Source organism: Aythya fuligula, chromosome 3 (assembly GCF_009819795.1).
Source record: "Aythya fuligula isolate bAytFul2 chromosome 3, bAytFul2.pri, whole genome shotgun sequence".
NCBI classification, from domain to species: domain Eukaryota; kingdom Metazoa; phylum Chordata; class Aves; order Anseriformes; family Anatidae; genus Aythya; species Aythya fuligula.
Window position 1 is genome coordinate 54,478,237 of NC_045561.1, and position 22,552 is coordinate 54,500,788.

Genomic DNA, 22,552 nt, shown 5'->3' on the forward strand with positions numbered 1-22,552 from the left:
AGCACTGCGCTCATTTTCCTCTGCCACAACAGACGGGGAACTCGGGCAAAACGGGAAAATAACACAGTTTGCCAGCTTATCTGGACTTGTATTATTCCGGGCCCTACTGAGGACTGAAGTGACTCCTTGGAATATTTTTTCTTTTTTATTTTTTTGCCCTATTGAAATCTTCAGTGTAGAGCTGGCCTGGAGCTGAGAGCTTTTTTTGCTTCAGTTCTGAGGAAGTGTTTTGCTGTTGTGAACTAGAGCAGTGTGGAGGAGTTATGGCACTGACAGGAGCACTTGTTCTTTCCCAGTAAACTCTTAAATCCTGCTATCAGAAGGGTCAAAAACTGGCCAGCTGTGACATCTGAATAATTTTTAAAGCGGTTAATCCAGTCAGAGTATTTCCTAATCTGTGCACCTTGTGGGGAGGTGAGGAGGATGCAGCTGAAAATAAGCCAAGAGAAAAAGCTCGGATCGTCGGCAAAAATAATTCAGTTCTTCTGAGTCCTGTTCCAGAGACCTACCCTTTCAAGTCATGGTATGAAATACAGAACAGTGCCCAGGGGATTCCTCCCGTGTGACTCCTTGGCAGGTGTGTTGACGCTCTGTTGTGGAAACCAGCCCTTCCAAACCTGTGCTCTCGGGCTGACGATGCCCAGACGATGCCCAAATGGGTTTCCCAGCCGCTGTCGGTGTTAGCCACCCGCTATATATGGCCTGAGAGCGATGCGGGAGGGAAGCGGGCCGCAGGAGGAGCTGGCTGGCTGGCTGGGGAGGTAGGGATCGGGTTCCCAGGGCCTGGTACATCCCTGCTGGCCATCGCCTCGGCCATTTCCCCCGTGACATAGGTGGAGGCTTCCCTTGCTCTTAATTATTACTCGTCTCCCTTCCTATCCGTTCTGATTTTATTTTATTTTTTCCAAATGAAAAAGGAAAGGGTCATTTTTGTGTTAACCGGTTTTCTCAAAATCGTGCTTCAGAAAGGTGCGATTCACTGCTCCTACGAGGGGAGGTGGAGGGAGGGGGCACGGAGGTATAATAAGGAATCAGTTTCTCCTCCTGACTCAGAATTAGGTTGTGAGTGAACAGAACCATCCACGATCTAGAAAAAAAATTAATAAGAACGTCAGCGCTATGTAGGGTAGGTCCTCTGGTGACAAGTTTTGCCTCAGCGTGACTTTTTTTGCATATTCCTGTTTTATTCTCAAAAAAAAAAACCTTTTTTTTTTTTTTTTTTTTTTTTTTTTTTTTTCCTTTCAGATGAAGCAGTCCTTGTAGGGCAGGAGTTGAAAGTACTGTGGAGACTGTGCTAAATTACAAAAAGGCGCTCAGAAAGGTGTTCTTCTTTTCCCGTTCTTTCAGAGATTCAGCTAGGTTGTGTAAGTTACCCATTCCATTAAAAGTCGGAATAAAGAATTCAATTTACAGTTGGAATGGGTTGTGAGACACAGCAAAGGTTTTGAAGTTGAAACCATGTTTCTGAAACAGAGCGCTCTCTCTCCACATTGTGTGCCTCCTCGCCTAAAAAATCTTTTTAACCCACATACCCAAAATAATGTTGTCTAAGGTGCCGGGAAGCTTTTTCTCCTGAGCACAATAGGAATATGTTGAATCTTTTGAAAACAGTTTCTGTTTTTCAAACACCTTTTCTTTTTCAGCATAGATAATTAACGCCTTCTTCACAGTGCTTGGTGCCCTTGATACATCTGTTACCTTTGACAGATCCTTTCTGTTTGCCACCTCTTCTTAACATGCTTCCAATATTTTCAGCACAAAATAGCTTAGTATCTTTGATGTCGGGTGTATACCGGCTCAATTAAATAAGAAAGCTGCTGACAGAATGGTGTAGAGTTGAAACTTCAAGCTTTGTTTCTGTAAAGATTCTGTCCTTGGTCACTTATCTTCAATTTTTGCTGCAAATTGTTTGACTTCGCTCAGGCGAGGTTGTTAAGACACGCGGTTTTGCCTAGGACGGTACGTGTCTTCATCTTCCCAGCTGGCACCTGTAGGCATTATACAGAGAGGCAGGAAGAGGGGACGAGGGGGAGCAGCTCTCGCAGCCCTACAAAGCAAAATAAGCAAATAAGCCTTTGGGGAGCTTTCTGGAATTTCTGAAATAAAAGCCATGATGGCACTGCAGCTGTTCGTTACCACCCCCTAGTTGCTGGTGGATGGCACCCCCTATTTATGTGAAGTAAGCCTGAAAAAGGCTGTGAGGGCAGCTGGCCCCTTGGGTTGCCAGAGCCCTGGAGTGGGAACCTCCAGCCCTGTGGGGCGAGGGCAGCGAAGTTTTAACCCCTTTTGGCGTTTTCCTTATCAGCATCGCTCTGCAGGCTGACAGTGTGATCGTGCGTGGCGGAGGCTGCTTGCAGAGACCTTTTGCAGTGGACTTTGGCGCGTGAGATTGTATGGCTCACCCTTCTGGAGCTGCGGAATCAAAAGGGAGCAATGGTATTCAACAAAAGAGTGAGAAATGCAAACGGGTTCGAAAAGATGCAGACACAATACCTAAATAAAAGGCTTAACGCTTGCAGTAATTGTTACCGCTCATGTCACATAGCATAATGACAGTTTTTCAGGATTTCCCATATATTAGAATGCTTGCGGATGAAAGGTTTGAATTTTGTATTTAATAGTATCTACCACTCTTTTCTTAAGGGAAATTAAATAGTGACTGCTCCTAGATTTCAGTCTCAGTACAACAATCATTTTGATCTCTACATTGTCAAACAAATAAATATCAAAAGCTAATTTTCAGTGCAGTTACTCTGTTTTATGCAGCGCTCTAGTGTGAAAGAACTAATTGTATGTTACATAGCTTTGCATATGTATGAAAAACAGTGCTTGACAGAAAATATACAAAAGGTTTGAACTGTGAATGTGTTCACAGCAGCGTCCATGCATGGGTATACATATGTCTGCCTGTATGTTCCTTACCTGCTTCACCTTCTCATGACAAGAGCAGATGGACATGCTGCTGCTGTGAGTTTGCTGCTGATCAGAGATGTCTGTGGTAGCTGTGGAGGAATAAGTTGTCTCAGTGCATGCTTGCAGGTAGTTCTGGTAGGCCCTGCTGCAGCGACTCGTGAGCGTGCGCCGATCAGCACACACACAATCTCAAATGTCCATTTATCCCCAGTTTGCAATGGCTGCTTCTTGGTGCTGGTCTAACTCTGTCTGTCTCTTTCTTTCTGTTTGAGGTAACAGGGATTGCCCCATCGCCATCTAATCCACAACTTTTTGTTCTCCCCAGTTGCTTCTAATACATATGTAATTCTGTAGTGAGTGTTGTATCCCACAAGGCTGATGGTTATTGCTTTTAGTTAGCTAATATCTAGAGTCTATTTCTTTTGCTTCTCAGGGATTGGCCTCATTCCCAGGATTTTGCAAAATATTTGCAATGGGAGACTAAAACAGCAGGTTAGTCAATATCATGTCCAAGAAAGTGTATTAGGCACAATGGTGAAGATGTGAATGATTTTTTATTATTATTATTATTACTTTTTGTAAATCAGCTTCCACAAAAACATTGGCATTTAAGAATTTTAAAAATACGAGCAGGACAGATCTGCTCCGCTGTACAGCTTTGAAGAACATGAGGCATCATTGTGCTTTATCTCTAAGGCTGGCTGACCAAGCACAGAGCTGCTTCAGCGAGCTGTCCTTGAGCTGCTGTGTTGTCTGTACATGCTAATAAGGAGAATGAGGAGAATTAATAAGCAAGTGTGAAATGCAGCATAGTTTCTGAAAATCCTTTCAAACCCTTTTAACGCAAAATAGCACACAGTTGTTCTACCATTTAAAAAGAGATCTTTTTGTTGCTTAAAGTGTATTTTGGTAGCTAAAAGTTGCGGCTTCAGAAATTTGAGCACTGATCTTTGTTATTTCTAACCCTGGTGAAGTAGAAGATAAATAACTGACATCACAAAGAGCTGGCAAAAGAAAGGGAAAGTTTAAGAAAAAGTGGGTGCTAGATTTAAAGAGTGTCTTGAACTGGGTCACATTGTCCTGTTGTTACAGGGGTCACACTGCAAGGGGCTGGCACTTACATATCCAAAAGGCCTTGACTAAGTAGTTTCCATGGACTCTGTATGAAAAGTGAGGAAACCTCAGCTGATTTCTCCTTAATTCGTGAGGCTGATACTGTGCAACTGCCTCACCTTTAATTCAGGCATAGATTCAAGGTGGTAACAAAGTGTCTTGGTATGTTTGTTTCAAGGATTGCCTGGGGAGCATGCCGGCTTTTCCCTTGCTGCAGGCTTGGAACCTGACTGGAAGAACATGCATGATAGCCATTAAAAATAAACTGGTGGCAGTTAGCAGAGAAAAAAGGGAAGGAAAGGTTGTCTCAGTTACCAAAGTTTATTCCTACATAGTCCTGCATACGCTAAAAGCAGAGTACAAGCTCTGTAAGTCCTTGAAGAATTGCCAAAAACTAGTGTGGGTCATTTAAGTTTGTCCCTGCTCCAAGGAGAAGGGCAACCATGGTCTACAGTTGTTGAATCCTAAATTACTTTAAAAGGGAGGCAAAGAATGCAAATATTACAGCTAGGTAGGCTGGGTTTCATGAAGATCTGAATGACTATAGCAATATTTATCTTTGAAATAAACTTTCTGAGGGCGCTGAAAAGTGAAAGCAGGATAAATTTATTGTCCTTCCTGTTTAAAAAAGGTGAGTTCAGAGTTGTGGGGGACAGACCTTAAAAGCTGACAGTCTGAACTAGAGAAGGATTGTGGGGTTGTAGCTGCACCACGCGCTGCAGCACCTTGCATGCGCCCGGGTGTCCAGGCTGGTTCCAGCAGGCAGCCCAGCAAGGCCGGTGTGCGGGCACGGTGGCTGGAGGTGCATTTGCATCTCGCCGTGCCCAGACTGAGGAGTCCCGTTTGTAAGTCACCAAGACCACGGCGTTTCCCCCACCCACCCACCTGCCCAGAAGCCCTGTGAAGGGAAGGGGCAGACTGGGGACAGGAGCAGGTAATTTGATTGTGAATTGGGCAGCGTGATAAGGCTTGTCTTATCGCGACCCGGCGGCGAGGAGGTGATTTGACAGCAATTCAGGCGGCAACCCCTGTATTTCCTTGTTCTTTTATGATTTTGTTATCATGGGGAAGAGAGTCCTTTCTGATCTACTTGATCTTTGTGATACAGTGGATACAAAAGTATTACAAAATGTGAGCATTAACATACACGTTTATTTTGTTTTGAACCTATCTTAGAAGTGCCAGAGGCATGCCTTTTTAGCAAGCAGGCAGTTGGCAAAAACCCTCTAGGTATCAGAGAGGCCATGTGCTATAATTTTTCTAGAATAATAGTGTCAAACAAATGACAATAGAAAGCCTGTGAAATTGGCAGCCAGCTGGGCAAATTCTCAGGTGTGACCCACAGAAATGGCAAGTGCCTGCGCAGAATATTTTGTCGGGATCGGAGCTGCACCAGCCTCTGCTGCCTTTCTTGCTGTAGCTCCAGCCCTGTGGACCACCGGTCACAGTGGCTCTGTTAAGTGAAGGGCTCAGCCCCAAGGCTGAGGGCAGTGCTAAGCCTGCCTTGCGCTGGGAGCTTTTGCCTGGGTAGTTAAATGCAGATCAATGATCCTTTTCAGCATTAATGGTAACAGGATATTATATGGCAATCCGCATCCACCTGAAATGATTATTAGTGCTTATTTCCAGATTCCACGAGGAGAGAAAAAAAAAGGAAGAAGAAGGTAGAGAGGGGTTCTGTGACCCATGTCTCCTATGAGTTAGTTATTTTGTCCTTGAGTACTTGCCACTTCATATTCCCTTGTTTGAATAACAGTCTGAGTATTAGGCACAGCTGTAATTTTCTTTTTGTTAACGGTATTCCACTTCCTGTGGCTCTTGCTCAGTTTCAGCTAATCCCATCTCAAACAAAGTCTTGATGAGCCAAGAAGGAGCTGGACTGAATCGAGGACCGAATCACTGCCGAGTGTGGCTTTGGAGATGACCACAGTATTATAACTCCTTGTGTCATCTCATCGCAAGGCTGTAAAACTGTTTCAAAAAGGTATTGTTTAGCACTGCCCTTCAACGTTTTGATCTGTCACAAATCCTTTTCTCTGAGATAGGGAGGTAAAAATTGCTCTGTGCATGATTTACTGTAAGCCTTCTGGTGGTGATGCGATACTGTTCCTGGGGGCTGCCGGACTCCTTTATAAGAGCAAAACAAAAGTACTAAGTGTCCTTTATTCTGATAAAAAGAGACTCGGGGCTACTACCCAACTTGTTTCGGGGTGCTCCACACGTTATTCATGAGAGATCTCTAGGATGACGCAATGAGCCCTTGCATTAGGAGGTGGAGGAGCTCACCCCACCTCTTACCACCTGCAACAGCCTCCTGGCCCAGAGCTGCAGCCTGCTGCACTGGGGCTGCGTTTCCTTTATCAGCAGCAAAAAGGCCGCTGGATTCGTTAGAGAAAACTAGCGATGACAAGTCAGATTATATCCAAACGAGACATGGGGCAAGCAGGCCCACTCGGCTGTATCCCGGTGTGGTGAGGAGCAGACCCAAAGCAGGCGCAAAGGTGGGGCCTCAGCACAGGGCCAGGGCAGAGCCTGGGTCTGGTGCCGGAGCCTCGTTAATCACCCAGCCCACTTCTCTAACGATGCAGGGGATGTTTTGCTGTGAAAGGAAAACAACCCCTGCCCAGGATAATGTATTTACATGTGTACAGTGCAGCAGCTAAAATAGGAAATGTTTAACTGCCACAAATAAGTCTATAATGAGAAGTTCTTAATTAATGCCTGATTATCTTGAAGCAGTAATGAATCTGTAGTTCATTTTTTGTTTATTGGAGTGAAAGTGATATATTTTGGAGATGATTAAAAGAAAGATGGTGCTTGCCTGACTCTTAAGGACACGAGATTTTCTGTTCTTGGGTAACGTGGGTGTCGACTGAAGTACACTCTCATTCCCACTAGAGGGGGGTCCTCTCAGGCCAGGTTGTAATGCGTTTTGTGGTGTTTTGGGTTGTTTTTTTTGGAAGTCAGCATGAGAAAAGTATCACACTGTCCCACATCTTGTGTCAGTACTTTACTCTGTGTATCGTACAGTGTCAGCAGTTACTTGTCTCTTACTGGTCGCTGCTGCTTTTTACACAGAGGTGAAAACCGAACTGAAGGGACTAATACACGAGTAAACACAGCAGCAACTAAGAATACAGAGGGTGTTTTATTGCATCATCCTCAACGAGAGACGAGTGTTTTATCACGGCAGTGGTGTGATCACTCTTGGAAAAGCAGAAATGGCATTACCAGACCTGTTCAATAACAGTTTTTAAATTAGGATTACCGTCCACACCGATAGCTGCACTCTGAACCATGTTGTTGTCCCTGTGAGCGTTTACATTTCTAAGCAAAAAAGAAAATATTTCTGCCTGTGAAAGAGATCATGGTGATGTATGTTACACCACCTTCAGCTTCTGGTTTGCTGTTTGATGTCCCAGTTTGTTCCTCCTCTCAGTTTCTTGGTGAAAAGGAGACCTGAGTCTTGCAGATGTGGTGCTTGTCACGTCACCTTCATGTGTGTGTTTCAAACCGAGGGCAGCCACAGACATCCAAGCGAATGGGTGCTCAATTATCACGGCCCGTTTTTGGCAGTGCCAGCTTCCCACAGAGCGACGGTCCCCTCGTGGCGAGGTGGCCTCCCCAGAGAAGAAATAAGGCCTGGAGCCCCAGCAAAGATCTGTCTGATCTTTGCGGGGTTTTTGTGCCATCCATGTTGTGGCCATCAGCACTGCTGGGCACAGGAGGGCGTCCGAGAGGGAGCCGGTGGCACGGGTTCACGTTTTGGGGTCTGTGTGGTTATGGTAGCGAGATGTTTTACCAGAACGAACAGCCTGGTGAAAATGAACTCTCAGTTTGGATGGGTACCGCATTAACCCTAGCTGGGCTGCCTCTGATCCTGGAATTACTTGAGGGTCCGAATAGGGCACTGTATTCTGACAAGTAGTCATACTGCTATTTCCAATCCAGCGTCTGATTATTCTCTTTTTGGCCTTGGGCAAGTCACTTAACCCTCTGTCTGTTTCTTCATCTGTAAAATATATTATGGATATTTATCAGTCTCACCAGGACTGATTGTTTAATATTTATAAAGTGCCTAAAGGATTAGAAGCTTAATATAAGTAGCTAATACGTATCATTTCAGATTGATTTTATTTACTTGGATGGTTTTTTTCTACCTCCTATTGAATGAGATCCTCTTTTGTAGCCTCTTACTGCCATTCCTAATCAGCCGGACAGGTCACAATTGGGTAACTTCAGGTTCATTTTCTCCTTTTATTCTTCCTTCCTATAAATGCTTCATCTCCTCCTCCCTTTTTTAATTTAGAGATGAAGGGATACCATATGTTGCTAGATCATGACATAAATATATTTAAGTGCTGCCATCATTGTTAGTTTATCAGCCTTTCCATTATAAACCCTCTTGTTCAGGGGTTTATAACTCTGGCATTATAATGTGCTTCAGGCTGAAACTTGACATTCATTTTTTCCCTCTTGATTTGCTTTAAATCCTTCACTCTTCTTAAGTTAAACTGGAACTGGAGATTAGATACATTAGTTATAGTTATACTAGTTGTATAAATTATAATGCAGCAGTAGGCATTTTAAATAGGATGTAAATCAGAGAAATAGAGAATTTCCTAGTTGTTAAACTATGAGCCTGGGAGTAGAAATCTGGGATTCTTTTCCTGAGCGCGTCCCTTGTTTGGCACATGACTGCTAAGAAATTATTTAACCTCTTTCTGCCTCACTCTTCTTGCTGTATATTGGGATTATGACATTTCCTACCTCACCGGTGTATTGAGAAGCTTAATTAATTAGAATTCATAAAAGCGCTGAGATTCTCAGGTGAAAGGTGCTGATGTGTGAAGTATTTTTAAGGAGTCTAATGAAAAAGCCGGCGTGCCTGCCTTTCTGTGCCTGTTGTCCTGGATTAATACGGAGCAGCTCCTGGAGCGGTGGGGTACGCAGCGAGCAGCAAGGCGCTGGATGTGGGGCACCGCCAGGCCACTTAACACCTTGTTTTCCTCAGCCTTTCTGGTCTGCACTGCATCTTGAGGCCTTGGCCTCTGCCTGGGCAGCCTTTCTGCTCTGAACTCCACAGATTTTAAAGGATTTGCTTAGCTCCAGGCAGGACAGGGGCCTGTGAGTGAGGCCTGGGCAGCCGAGCTGTTCAGACGATGCTGCAGCACCCGGCCTCGCCAGATGATAACATGAGGGGAAGAGCTCAGGTGCTGCCAGCATTTTGTCTGAGGGGGAGACACCACAGCAGGAGATTCTGCTTGTGCTCAGGCAGCTTTTTGGTGTAGCCAAAACTCCCCATGGAGATCAGTGTTGCAGCTGCAGTGCAGCACATTTTGGGGCACCAACAGGTAGATGCTTTTTACAGCCTTTAGGCTGAGAAATGTGGTCTGTGTTGTGAGTTTCTGAGTTTCCTCTTGTGAAGATTCCTGTTGTCAGCTGTCAGTTCACCATGTGCTACCGTATGCAGGCTTTCCGAGGGTCGGTCCAGGCTCGTGTCTTCATTTGGAGAAGCCTGCTTTGCCTGGGCTGTGGCGCTGTGCTCAGGAGAGGTGGTCGGTAGTGGCTACATTTCAAATGATCTTTCTCCTTATAATTTCAGGTTGAAGTCTTGGCCTCCGAGGATGCTACATTTGGACACAAGGTGTGTAGTTTGATGCAGTTTTGTTCTATAGGTCCCTTCCGTTTAAATTGTTGGATGTGATGGTACAGAAGACGACAATTTTCAGCCTGAGAATTGAGGATCCCTGTTAGTTACATCCACCAATTCAGAAACCTCCCCAAACGTGTGGTGTTCTGCAGAGGGCACACAGGCTGGCTGAGTCCTGTTATTCTGTGTAGAACATTTGAGCAAATCTTAACGTGGGGAAGCCCATGTGGAAGTACAGAACTTCACTTTTCTAGTAACTTTTAAGATTGGAGCTGCCTCCGTGCTGGGTTTGTTCTTGTTTCATAGATTTGCAGCTCAGAAATCCCAGTTGTTTCCTGCTTTGTAACAGTCTGTTGAGTAAGCCACTTTGTTCACGATCCTTTTTCACAGTGCATCGCAAATAGGAAGTATTACGTTGAGCAGCTGCATCACCCTGTGTTCAACTGTAGATCAATGTATGGCATACAGTATGCGTGGTGGAGAGACCATTTAGACCTGCTCTGCGGAATGGGTGGCAGTATCCTAGTTATTGCCTGAGTTTCTTTGGCCATCGAGCTTTACGGTGACAACCACAGTTTTAATTAAGCACTAATAGCAGATGATTTTAGGAAAAGGCAGATTGTGTGTAGGCTACATCTATTTAGCTCGGAAGAGAGTGGGGAGGGGAGGGGAAGGAGGAGATTGTAGAAACAGTAGGCTAAATCATGACAATGAAGAGTTTCCTGCTGCTGAAGGCCCCCTTGCTGTGATACTACTGCAGGTGAGAAAATAATAGTCTATTACTACCGAGGTAAAAAAAAAATAAAATCAAAAGATGAAATAAGTTTTCCAAGTTTATACAGAATTCAGTAAACAAAATTAACCCACAGAAAAAAAGCTTTAAAAGCATCTAAATATTAATGATGCCAGAATTTACAGTTGTGTCTGTATTGTACATTTTTATGTTGATACATGATAAAGTGATTTAAATTATTAAAAAATGAACAGAGCTACCCCATTATTATTTGAAGTATTTAACATATGGTAGTCTGCAGTATCTTCCATGTTGTTTTTTTTACTTAATACCCAGCATTCATACAGAATATTCATTGAATATTTAATAAACCTGGAGGGTCAGCTCTTGTGAACTCATCTCCATAATCCTTCAGACTATAGGTAGGTAAACAGAAATATTACTACTAGTCACTCGCACAACTAAAACACCGTGGAAGAGGCTTCTTGCTATTTTTCTTGTGGCTAAACTTGCAAGGTGTTTTTCAGTTTAGTAGTCATGTTGATGGACACCATTTGAAGCTCCTTTTTATTACCTAAAGTTTCAGGAATTTTCTGTTGCTAAGCTTTAATTTAACAAAATCAAATCGGTACCTTTGCCAGCTCTTAACTTTATCTTCCAGAGTCCCAAGCAAATTGTAAGATTCAGCTTCAGAACCAAGAGGGTCTTGTTGCTCTCTCAAAGAAGTAGCCTTACATTATGTAGTAAACTAGACATGTCATGTACTTTTTCTCAATTGAGAAAAAGGGTAAATGTATCATTCCAAATTTGTTAATCTTAGAATCTATCTTGACTGCCTACGTAGGCATCCTGTGAAAGCACTTTCTTTCCTCCTCTTCCTTGTGAAACACTTCCTCTACTGTCTGTTGCAATGACACACAAATGTTAGCATCTCTGTTTTGTTAGCTAATCAGTTGGTGCAGTCATGGGAAGTACGTCTAAGCACATTTTTAAAGCATATTTTTAAAAAATAAAAGTGGTGTTTTTTAGTTTATAACTCAGAAAATCAGTTTATATGGCAAATACCATGTAACATAGTTGAGGAGGATGTAAGGTTGTAGTTCACACAGTTGTAATGCTTTCCTCAGTACACGTTTTTAGCCTGAATTTCCCTCCAGGTCTAATGCAGATTACTGGGGAGCTATCTTGATGTTTTGGGGCACAGCACATGCTTCAGCTTCTAGCATTTTAAATCCCTTCCGTATGCGTAAGGAGAAGCATAATGTGTGGCAGAGGGTGACTGTTTTTGACTATATCCATTCCACCAACCCTTAAATGCTTATCGCTTAGTTTTAGGGTTGTTGACAGGCTGTGTTTCCTGTAGATACCAAATACTGTTTAAAAAAATAATAATTCTAAACTGCAGAAAGAACTTACAATGTTATCTGTTAGTCTTAAATTCTCCTTGTTTTTCATTTCATGGTAAATATGCATGCTGGCAGCGAGTGGGGCCGTTTCCCAGGAAAACACGCTGAATGAGACAGCACAACATTGTTCAGTCTCACCATAGTTATCATCTGGGAAGTGAGGATCTGGATGATGCAGTCTTTGGAGTCTTTGATGAGGAGGATAAGCACATGTAGAAATCAACTGCAGAGGGTCTTTGATGTAGGATATGCATTTTGATCAGGCAAAAGATTTTTTTTTTTAATTTTAGCAAAGAAAATTAAAACAAAAGCCATTGTTTCACACTGTCAACAAACCCAGAGGAGAGGTACCTTGAAGTGCCAGAGCTTGTTTTTGCTCTGCAAGCACAGAACAGGTGCAAATCGCAGACCACTGGTAATAAGTCCTTCAAAATGGTCCCTCCGCCTCACTGTTTTAATCAGAAAGTGGTCTTCCCAAAACAAAGATGAAATAGATGGAATTTATTAGAAAAAAATGATGTTTTTAATACCAACTTTTTTTAAGTGTAAGCAGTTTAAATAAAAGGTGTCGTTTGAGTATGAAGACTCACAAATTCGACAGTGTTACTGTCCAAACCTCTCCTTCGGTTGAATGGCAGGAAGCAAAAGCATTCAGCTTTCTTTGCAGCTAATTTTGCAGAAGGGGTAAGCTGTTAGCGTGCCGTAATAGCATTTTGGAAGATGGAACATGTGGTGTTCAGTTTTATTTATACACGTGTTTGTGTGTGCGTTTGTATGCATGGTTGTTCCTTAAAGGGAAAAAAAATTAATCCAGCTTTTGACTGATCTTTCAGCTTCAGTATTTAGAGTGGCTGTGATGTGTGTGGCTGTTAATGGAGAGACCTGGGGAAATGACCACCCAGCAGGTGGTAGGTGATGTGGGACAGACCTAACAGGTGGGCACGGTTCACTCAGCTTCTGCCGAGTGCCAGCTTGCACATACAGGAATTTTCTTTGAACCCGGGGCTGCCGAGAAACTCAGGTAGAATAAGAGTGACCGGATGGAGCGGTGTCTGCCTGGGTCTGCAGTCAGCATGCAGGGATGTATTTAAAAGTTGGAAGCCCTTTCAGTCCCGTTAATCTTATTAGAGCCTAATGATGACATGTAAAATGCTAACAGTTCCGATTTATTTTGTGTTGGTTTTAGCTGGAATAGGAGGACAGATTTTAGCAGATGGGACCAGTGCTCCCAGATGGCGGAGAAAATTAGGAGGGATACAAAGATGTGAAAAAGAAAGGGAAAAAAGAATAAGGTGCACAGAGCAGAAATAAGAGGTAAAAGGTTTAACCATTGTGAACAACACCAACACAAACACCAAGGCAATGGACAAATGAAAATACCCGTGTCTGAATTTCTTAAATCCTGAGATTTAGGTGCTCAGTTCTCATCACGGCATTTTAATCCCTCAGTTAGAATGGAAAACCAGAGTCTGAGAGGTTGGTCGTGATGTAAAGATTTAATCCACACCTTGTTGTAGGAGTCCCACGTTGGCATCGGTTGGCGTGGAAGTGTGGAAAGCCGGCGGTACGTGCTCCAGGTGGGCTAAAATCGATGTCTCCTTCCCTACCTGGGGAAGGAGATGCCAGGCTGTTTTCCAGTCGGTGCTTAGTTTCCTATTCTGTTCCCCTCCCTTTCCCCACAACTTTTGCTGCCAGCATCGACCTGACCCAAATCTGTCTGGGTAGCAGCGGCCTGGCCCAGCCCGGGAGGGCGATGCCGCCTCTCCCATGCATCCCGGCCTCTCGGCAGAGGTGCCAGCCACCCTTGGGTGCCTCAGCCCTTTTGGCAGAGCCTGTGGCGTGGCGTGGCACTGCTGCAGGGCACCGTGCTGGTGGCAGACCTGTCGGGAGGCTCGGGGCGAGGGGACGGGAGCCGCCGATGCTCCCGCAGCGGGGGAGCTCCAGCCAGAACAGGGCGCTCGTGTTTGGTCGCCGGCTCTAATCCGTCCATTGTGTGTGCTTTTAAGCTGCGTTGTGATGTAATTGGCTTAATCATTACTATTATGTTGCTGCGCACAAGTTGGGATTGTAATTTGACATATGGAAATCAGCGGCGACTGGATTAGCGATTCGCAGGTGTCATTTAAAAGCAGGGGCAGGCGAGAAAGCCTTGCCTGTGTTGCAAGGGGGGTGTTGCTGCCGTGCGGAGGCACAATTATCTGCAGCACTGCGTCTGGCGCCGTCTTCACGTCGGAGCCAGCTTCACCTGGGCGCTGCTGGGGCCGCGCTGCTGGGCTCCAGGAGCCCCGACCTCGCTCCCGATGGACGCGCTCGCTGGCGGAGGGGTTTTACGGTTCCTTCGGAGAAGACAAGTCCAGGAGGAAAGATTTCTCTTCGACAGGGAAATCCGTGCCATGGAGCCACCGTTCTGCTAGAGAGACGCAGTGAGGGTGGCATTCCCGACGTGGCGGTGTCCGCGCCGCGGGGCTGTGGGCGCTGCTCGTGGAAGTGGGCACGTTTTGGTTCCGTGACGCAGCAGAAAGCGGTGACCTCGCCTCCCTAATTTAATAACTCTGGAAGTTGTTGAGGGAGGCAGCTCCTAAGTCTTTTCAAATACCTGCGGCCGGGATGCATTTTTCCAGTGCTCCCTCTCCGACACAGGATATACAATTTTAAGAATCACGTGTGCTCAGGACTGAAACCTCTTTTTGGCTCCCAACCATGCTACTTCTACTCGAGTTCACTAAGCTTTTATTTTTATTTTTCTCTTTCCTCCACCTTGCAAACGGTGCTGTATTGCAACACTCAGTGCACCACGCTGCATCTCCTGTAGCCTGCTTATTCTCACAGCCCCAGCTACCAGAAGTTCAAATCCCGAGGGGAAATTCAGCTGCTGCGCGGTGTAGCTACGTGTCAGCTTCCTGCTTTGAAGCGTAGGACACCAAAGAGAATACATTTAGTGGCTGACCATGAGTTATGACGGTGCAAATCTAGAAGGAAACTGTTGTTGTAGCGGTATCCATAACACGGAAGCCTTGAGCTGCGAGATGGAGTAGCGATGCCATTTGAGAAAATTGAGAAAATGTGTTCTCGAGAGATTTTGGTGTTTGTTAATTTTTCCATCTTTATTTTTTGGAGATTTGAACTAGATCGATTGGCACAAAATAGCACTTAATTCCTGGAAGGAAGGAGGAAAGAAGTTATTCAAGAAGAAGAAAAAGTAGGCATAAAAATTGTTTTCTTTTAATGCTTGCCTTGTTTAAGACAGCTTTCTTTTGTTGAAGTCTCCGAGCAGCCTCTGCTTCTGCCATCTGGTGGCTGCTTCTGCAAGTTGCATCTTCAAAGCCAAATTAAATTGTTTTAAAGCCAATTAATCCTTTTCAGAAGAGGATGTTTTCAAGTGTCTGAATTATCTCTGTCTTGATATGTTGACACTTGGAGTGTCTATGTGTGTGTTTAGTATATAGGAAAATACAGAGAAATGAGCCCTCATTTACATCTGCCTGTGCACTGTTGACTTAGGTAGGAATCCGGGGGCTTGTAAATAAGTTTTTGGATTTGTTTCAGCTCAGAAAGAGTAGATATTCATACTAGCCTCCAGTAACTTCTGTTTCGCTGCTCAGAGCAAAATTAGGATTACATGTTTCACCAGCTCTGTCGCTGCTGTTCTCTTTGTGGAGTTGTGTTATCGGAGGTGTTCGGAGATGACTAAAAGGATTTCCCAGCCTTCTTCCTCTGAGCCATTTTAAAGCTGTGTTTTAGGCTTGCTGAAGCCTCCTGAGTGCCCTTTGTTCCAGCTGGTTTTTAAGGGGAGAGAAGGGCACCATAGCAGGGAATACGGTGCTCTTTTAGGGCTCTCAGCAGGGCTCAGGGGCCCCTTACAGAGGAGCCAAAGCGGTTTGCAGTGGTTATGGCTAAGCGAGTAGCAGCAATTTCAGCATGTTCCTGCCTGGACCTATGCATCTCACTGCCAGGGTATTCGGGGCAACCCAAGAAATCTCAGGGCTGAGTGATGGCGATCGTGGTCTGGAAGCTTCACCTGCAGAATCAGTAGTTATAATGTTTGGGAATTTCAGCCTCAGGAGATCTCTCTGGTATTTTTTTTTCAGGATTTTAAAGTTTTATGGGAGGATATGGAAAAAAGAGAGGTTTTATTGGCTCATCACGTGGTGGTGGTGGATGTGGACAACTGCAAAAAAAACCTTGCATGGGGAAGAGAAGATGAAATGATGCACAGGAGAGGAAAGAAAGCCACATTAGCTGGGAACCCCCAAATGTGGCAGTGTCCAGGCGTGCTGGATAAATGGCACGGCAGCAGCTGCCCCTTTGCTCCCTGCGCTCTGTCCCAGTCAGCGATGCTGCCTGCGCACGCACTCCTGCACTGCAGTCTCAGGGAAGTTGAGGCAAGGCTTTAGGGGGGAACTGCCTCCTGTGGCAGTGTCCCTATGAGGGGACAGCATGCTGAGCTTTTTCCTAGATATATTTATTCCCTTGTTTCTTCTGCTAGACGCCTCTCCGGTGACCCAAAATACTGATAAATACTTGCCCAATGCTCCTTTTCCATGTGAAGCAGCTACTGATGCTTGCAGAATAAATACTGGCGGCCTCAGGGTTAGGCTTGGGCAGCTGGCATGGGGCTGTGGAAGTGCTCTGCTTTCCAAAAGCTCCTCTGAGTGCACTGCGGAGGGCTGGTGTGAGCAGAGCTGCTGAGCATCACCCCTGCCTCTGAGTCCTCAAACCATGCTGTCGCGTGGTTTGCCATCAGCTGGGAACTAGCGCTAAAAAAATAAATAAATAAATGAACTGCTGGCTTTCTTCCCATATCATCTCTACTTTAAGAACAGGAACATGGTGAGCAGCCATCACCAGCAATGCTGCGGAGTCTGTATCACCAAGATGTGGCTGGGACCATGCGTGGCTTTGTGGTGGAAGCTGAGAGCTGCCGCTGCCCTTTGGAGAGTCCGAGGGATCAGCGACTGGCACGCAGCTTTCCTAAACACGCGTGTGTGCGACTCGGGACATCGCCCAGTTTTTCCTGAAGCGACGTCTGCAACTCTTTATGCCTTTCTGGTGACGTGCGTCCCCCTTCCCTCAGTATTTCTGCTGTGTTTCTGCGCTGACTCAAGCTGACGCTTTGTTCATACGTGCTGCTGCAGCCCCTGACCAGCCAGCGCTCGTGGCACCGGCCGCCTGCTTCGATCCTGGCTCGAGGAGCTGCCCTGCGATGTGCTCGGGGGGTTAGCCCTTTGCTAGGATCTGTAGAAACACCCCAAAAGCATCTGGTGCTCTTCTCCTGATGGGAACACCCGTCAGCTTGAGGGTCTGGCTGAACCCACCATTTCGCATCAGTCCCTACAGTGCAGCAATGAGAATTACCACCACCAACAACAAAAAAAAAAAAGGGGAGGGAGATTTATTTTCTCAGTCTTTCCTCTGTTACTCCACACTCTTAATTGGTGGGGTGCTGAGACCTTGCAGCCCCACGTTCCCCCCCTGGTTTGCCAGCATTTAGCTCAGCTTTGTGTTCCTGGCAGCGTGCAGCTGAACTGCAGGCTGTTAAACTGTAACCAGGATGCTGCTGGTGCGATAGCGCGGGCCCTTTGCAGTCCTGTGTGGCCCGCGTGATTTATACGGCTGTTTTGAACTTGGAGGGAATATCAGATTCACCGAGAGCTCATCTGACAACTGGAACGCAGCGCTTGCTTGTAAATACCTGCACATTTTAAATAAATGTTTAGGCAGGTGGTCTCTTTGTTTGGGGGTGGGAGGAGGGCAGGACAGAGCGCTTGCAAATACCTGGCTGCTCTTTCTTGATTAGGAGAGCAGGTTAGACCAGATTTCTTTTTTTCTTCTGCAAATTTCTCCCTGACTGCATAACTGGTGCGACCAGAACTGCTGCCCGGAGCCAGGAACCCCACCTTGGTGCAGGAAGCCTGCTCCTGTTGGTCTTGCGACTGAAACCCACGACAACAAAGAAACCGCAACTTTCTTAATTTCCCTGCTGTTCATTCGTTTGTTTTTTGGGGCGGTATTTCTCTCCAACAGCACGAAACGGGGATTCACGTACAGAAGGATTCAGATGATGTGCGATGCGGCTGCTTACGCTGATTGCATAGTCAGCTTGTTAAAACTAATACTAGGTTTGCGGAGCAGAAATTGCAGAGAGGAACGTGAGAAAGTTGTTGGGTAGACAGATGTGATTTCGGATTCGGTTTCCCTTTTTTTCAGGGATGAGGTCAGGTGTGTATCATGCTTCAGAACCGTGCTGTGCGTGAAAAAGTACTGGTGACGTGCCATGAGTTTCACAGAGGGAGAAACAGTGACAATACTGCATCAGCTTGAGTTTCAGCTGAACATACATTTCTTTCGCAAAAAAAAACATTTAATAACTTTGAAGCTTCAATTATTCCATTGTGTTGTATTTTTTTTTGTTTGGTTTTGGTTTGGCTTTGTTTTTTAAGGAATTCTTTGTGTGAGACGGGGTTTTTTAGTGAATTAGGGATCTTGATGAATAATTGTGTTGGGTTCGAATGACACTGGAAGATCTCGTTTTTCAAGGTCATTTCTTTGGTTTTCTTGGTGAGCGGCGAATTATATTGGATCTTAATAATGTATTTTCGTTACATAGGAGGATCAAAATTACACATGGCTCAGGCATAATTTCCATACTATTGCAATACTTTTAATTGCTTATTACATGCGTGTAAACAGTTGTGCTATAGTTCTGGTGTAATAATCCTTCTGTGTGTTTTGCAATTCTACTACAGAATCCTTGATACCACCTGAAACAGAAAGCAGACAGATTTATAGTCTCTGTAGTAAAACTTGCCTTAACATTTTAATCTGGAGCACAATGAGCATCATCCCTGCCGTTCAATTTAATGTGACTCTGTTTTCATTCCACCAGCTGATTCCCCCCCACCTCTTTATCAAGATCCATTTGAATCTTCCCCAGCCTTCTGTGAAACTTCTCGCAGTATTATTCCTCGTGTCAGAGCAGATGAACTGATTACCCTGTAAATGTAACCTATATCTAGAGTGGTTTTACAACGCTAATCCTTGTGCAAGGGCTGTGCTCCGGTGGAGGGATGCACGCCTTGGAAACACTTGTGAGAACAGAGTCGGGATGTGTACTAATTTAAAAATTAATAAAGGTATTTTGAGAAATGTCTAACTGCAGTTTATGAAGGCAAGCAATGAAGTGAATTGTGTGGAACTGGCTTTTGTAGCAGCTAAGTGACTAAATATCATTATAGCACATAAGATTGCATGCAAAAGCTTTACAGTAATGTAGCTATGGGTGTTTATATGGTTATTAACTCTTAGTTTTTTAGCTGTAGTGTGTGCAGAAAGCTGCCAAGGTCACAGTTGTTAAGCTGCCCCAAGTACTGCTGAGGAAGGAATTATGGTAGCTAAAGCTTTTTTTATTTTTTTAAGTAAAATCTTTTTTTTTTTTTTTTAACCAGTAATGTTGTGGAAGAGAGTCTTGAAGGAGAAATCTGGGGATGCTGTGCTTGGAAATGGCTTGAAATCTAGGAAATTAAGTAGCATTAGAATGGATGTCTTTGGTGGAAGAAATGTTGCAGACAGTCACGATACTCTTAGGATCCTGTGTTGTGCCAGGCTTAGTTATGCAAAGGTTTGAAAGTGAGAAGAAGTTTAAACTTGATACAGTGAGCAAGGGGAAAGCTAATGGAGCACATTAAAAATGCAAGCTGACCTAGATATGCTGTTGAATGGTGCCATGTGGCGTGCAGCTTTATATGGCAGGCTGCAGCGTCTCGTTCACCAGAATAAAGGTAAAACAGCTGAAAATATGGCACTGGTTCCAAATCCAACGACAAGGTTTAAGAAATGGGCCATTCCATTCTGGTTTGTAGGTGATGTTATGAAAAACACCACTATGAGAGCTTTTTACTATGAAAGCAGCTATTGATTTCTGTTAAGTGTATGCAATGTGTGTTTAAAAAAAAAATCTACAGAAATTACTTCTGGGGAATGATTAATGTGCATGCCCCATAGCCACAAGTGTGTCTACTTTCTGTTCTGTCTAAACTACACGTACACAGAGCCCCGAAAGATGTAAGAAAAATTCGTATTATGTTAAGAGTTGGTTGATGGGAGCTAAATGCTGAAATTCTGTCTTTCTGGAATGTGATGATACAGGAGAGGGTAGCAGAATCTGGCCATTAATTTTATGGTACTTTTAATTTCAGATTAACTTTGAAGAACTATTTGAAGAGATGTCAGAGTCTCAGAAAATGTTAATATGATATTATTTTTTCAGATAATGGATATTAAAATAGCTTTTAGCTGCTCTTTGAAACTTGATGGAAAATCATTCCTTTTGGTATTTAGACAGCTTCAACTTCAAATGATTATCTTAGCTTATTGATAAATAGAAAAAAAAAAAAAAAAAAAAAAAGCTTACAGAGAAATGGTTGACCTTCTTTCCCCACTCCCCCTTGCACTTCCCTCAGCCTCCACTGAAGCTGTGTGAATGCCAGTATATATGATTGGGATATTACGTATTTTTATAGGACTAGGAGGTTTAAAGTGTGTGTTTTTTTTTTTCCCTAGGTCTGTAAGTTATAATGTGTTTTCAGTTGGAACAATAATAATAAAAAAGGCTTACATGTACCTGTGATGCATTTGATTCCTCCCTGCAGTGACTCATTGTGGATCTCTCTTACAGCTAAGTGCTTGTTCCTTGTGATCAGAGGAAAATGCTACACACCTTCTGCTTCGTGCCTATTAAATTCAAGCTTCTATTGTAGGCAGCATTACACAGCTATCTTTGAGAATTAAAGGGGAAAAAAAATCAAGAACAGTAGCTGAATTGAAAATTTCAAAAGCCACTTTGTTCCCCCTCAACCCTAATGTCGATTCTTAATGCATTTCTGTTTTCATGCTTTCCTCTTCCAAATTTACAAATTTTTCTTCCTTCCTGTTCAGAGCAACTGTTTTTGCTACCCTGTTGAAATCAGTGAACATAATGGTGATCGCTTTTTTTCTCTCCAAATGAACCGAAATGATGGATGCCAACCTTTTTCGTCTCATCATATTAAGCAGAACGTACGGTTCCTCTATCCAGACCAGTATTTTGAGTTGAAGAGGGGACTGTTTTCTCCTTCTTGTTACCCTTTTCCCCCTCACCTTTTTCATTCCCTTAGGGAATGGTCTGGAGAACAAAGTGTCCGTGTTCCTTGAAATAGAAATAGAATGATCCATTCATAATTTAGTGATCTATTTCTGTTTGGCGAAGTTAAGCGCATGCTTAACTTCAGGTCTGTGATTAAATCTCAATGACTTCAGTGCGACTTAAATGCTTTGCAAAACTGGCTTTTATTCCCATCTCACCATCATACCATTGCTTCTGTCTCATTGCTCTTCTTTTTTCTTCTTTTTTTTCCCCTCTTCTGCTGCACTGCAAGTTGACTGTGCTTAGTGTCAGCAGTTTATGTTCTGCATGTTTAATGAAGGCCATGGCTCAGCTCAGCATAGCCCTTCCCCTTACACTAACAGAATTTTGATAAATGAGATTTCCTCGTGTGGAGAGCTGAGAATGGGCTTTGACGGGAAAAGGCAGGGCATGAAATCAGCAGGTGTCAGGGTGTGCAAATTACGGCCATTTAAAAACAAAAACAAAATAAAGACCTTGCTATGACCAGCCATCTTAAAAATGTGTATCTTTCTGTGAAGCACAAAAAAAGATTTAACAATATACTAGCAAAGCAAAAGCAAATTCAGTAAGTGGTAATCTGAATCAACATATTTCTACCTTCCTTTTTGCTCCGTATTCCCCATGCCTGCCACCATAATAGTCAGAGTATGCTATACAAGCAATTGGATGGCAGTAATCATTGCTGAATTTAGCACATGGAAATGCATTTCAGTTGTGTTTTATATCCTGTGCTGATCTAAACTATTAGAAATTCTCTATTTTATGCCCACTCAAACTGTTGATTGCTGTAGAATAACATCTAGTTGCACAGATTAAAAGAAACTGCCGGCAGATATTGCTAGAAACCTTTTCAACTAAGGTACATTCCTGTGGTCCTTCTCCCTTTTTCAATTCTGTTTTCATTTTCCTGATACTGCTTACTGCATCCTCCCTCCCTGCGCCCCCCCAGCTCTTTCAGTCTTTCTCCTTCATGCAGATTTAGCTTGTTCCGTGACCGATCTCCTAGTCAGAGTATATTGCTGTGTAATTTGAAAAAACAATCTTACAGCCTGCTTGCATGTGCCAGTGGAGGTATTGGATTGTTCAAATACCGCAGACCTCTTCACTGGAGATTATAATCTGACACAAGTGATTGAAGGCTAGAAATGGATACTGCGGCCCTAAAACTGGAGCTATTTTATTACCTTATGTAACGTTTCATAAGGGTTGCTGTGACTGGAATGGATTAGGAATGAATTGTTTTTATTGGAGAGATGAAGAGAAAGGACAGTTGGTATGGTTATAATAATTAATAAATAACACAGTTAATTACTGTGCTGGCTCTCCAGTATGTTCAGAGATTAATTTAAATCAATTTGTGCTTGTTTCTATTAAAGTACTCAAAATGGTATTTTTACGCAAATATATGTGAACGTATATGCTCAGAGCTGTGTATTTATATACATGTATCTATGTATACTTTTATTTCCCAAGGATTTATATTTAGTTCTTTAGTTTCTCTTTTTTGGCAGGCTCTTTGAATGGATTGAAGGCAGGGATAATTGCCGATCCCGCAGTATTTTCTGAGCCAG

At 43.8% G+C, this 22,552-nt stretch overlaps 1 protein-coding gene across 3 annotated transcripts in view; it reads left to right on the forward strand.

Annotated features, from left to right (window-relative positions):
- ARID1B (AT-rich interaction domain 1B) overlaps nt 1–22,552 on the forward strand; it is a 319,934-nt gene that overhangs the window by 165,636 nt on the left and 131,746 nt on the right. For 2 of the 3 annotated variants that reach the window (XM_032185764.1, XM_032185765.1), the window contains exon 5: nt 9,632–9,673. The exons of the other annotated variant lie outside the window; for it this stretch is intronic. In XM_032185764.1, the coding sequence (XP_032041655.1) occupies nt 9,632–9,673 (42 nt within the window). The remainder of the gene's footprint in view (nt 1–9,631; nt 9,674–22,552) is intronic. 3 annotated transcript variants of the gene reach the window in all.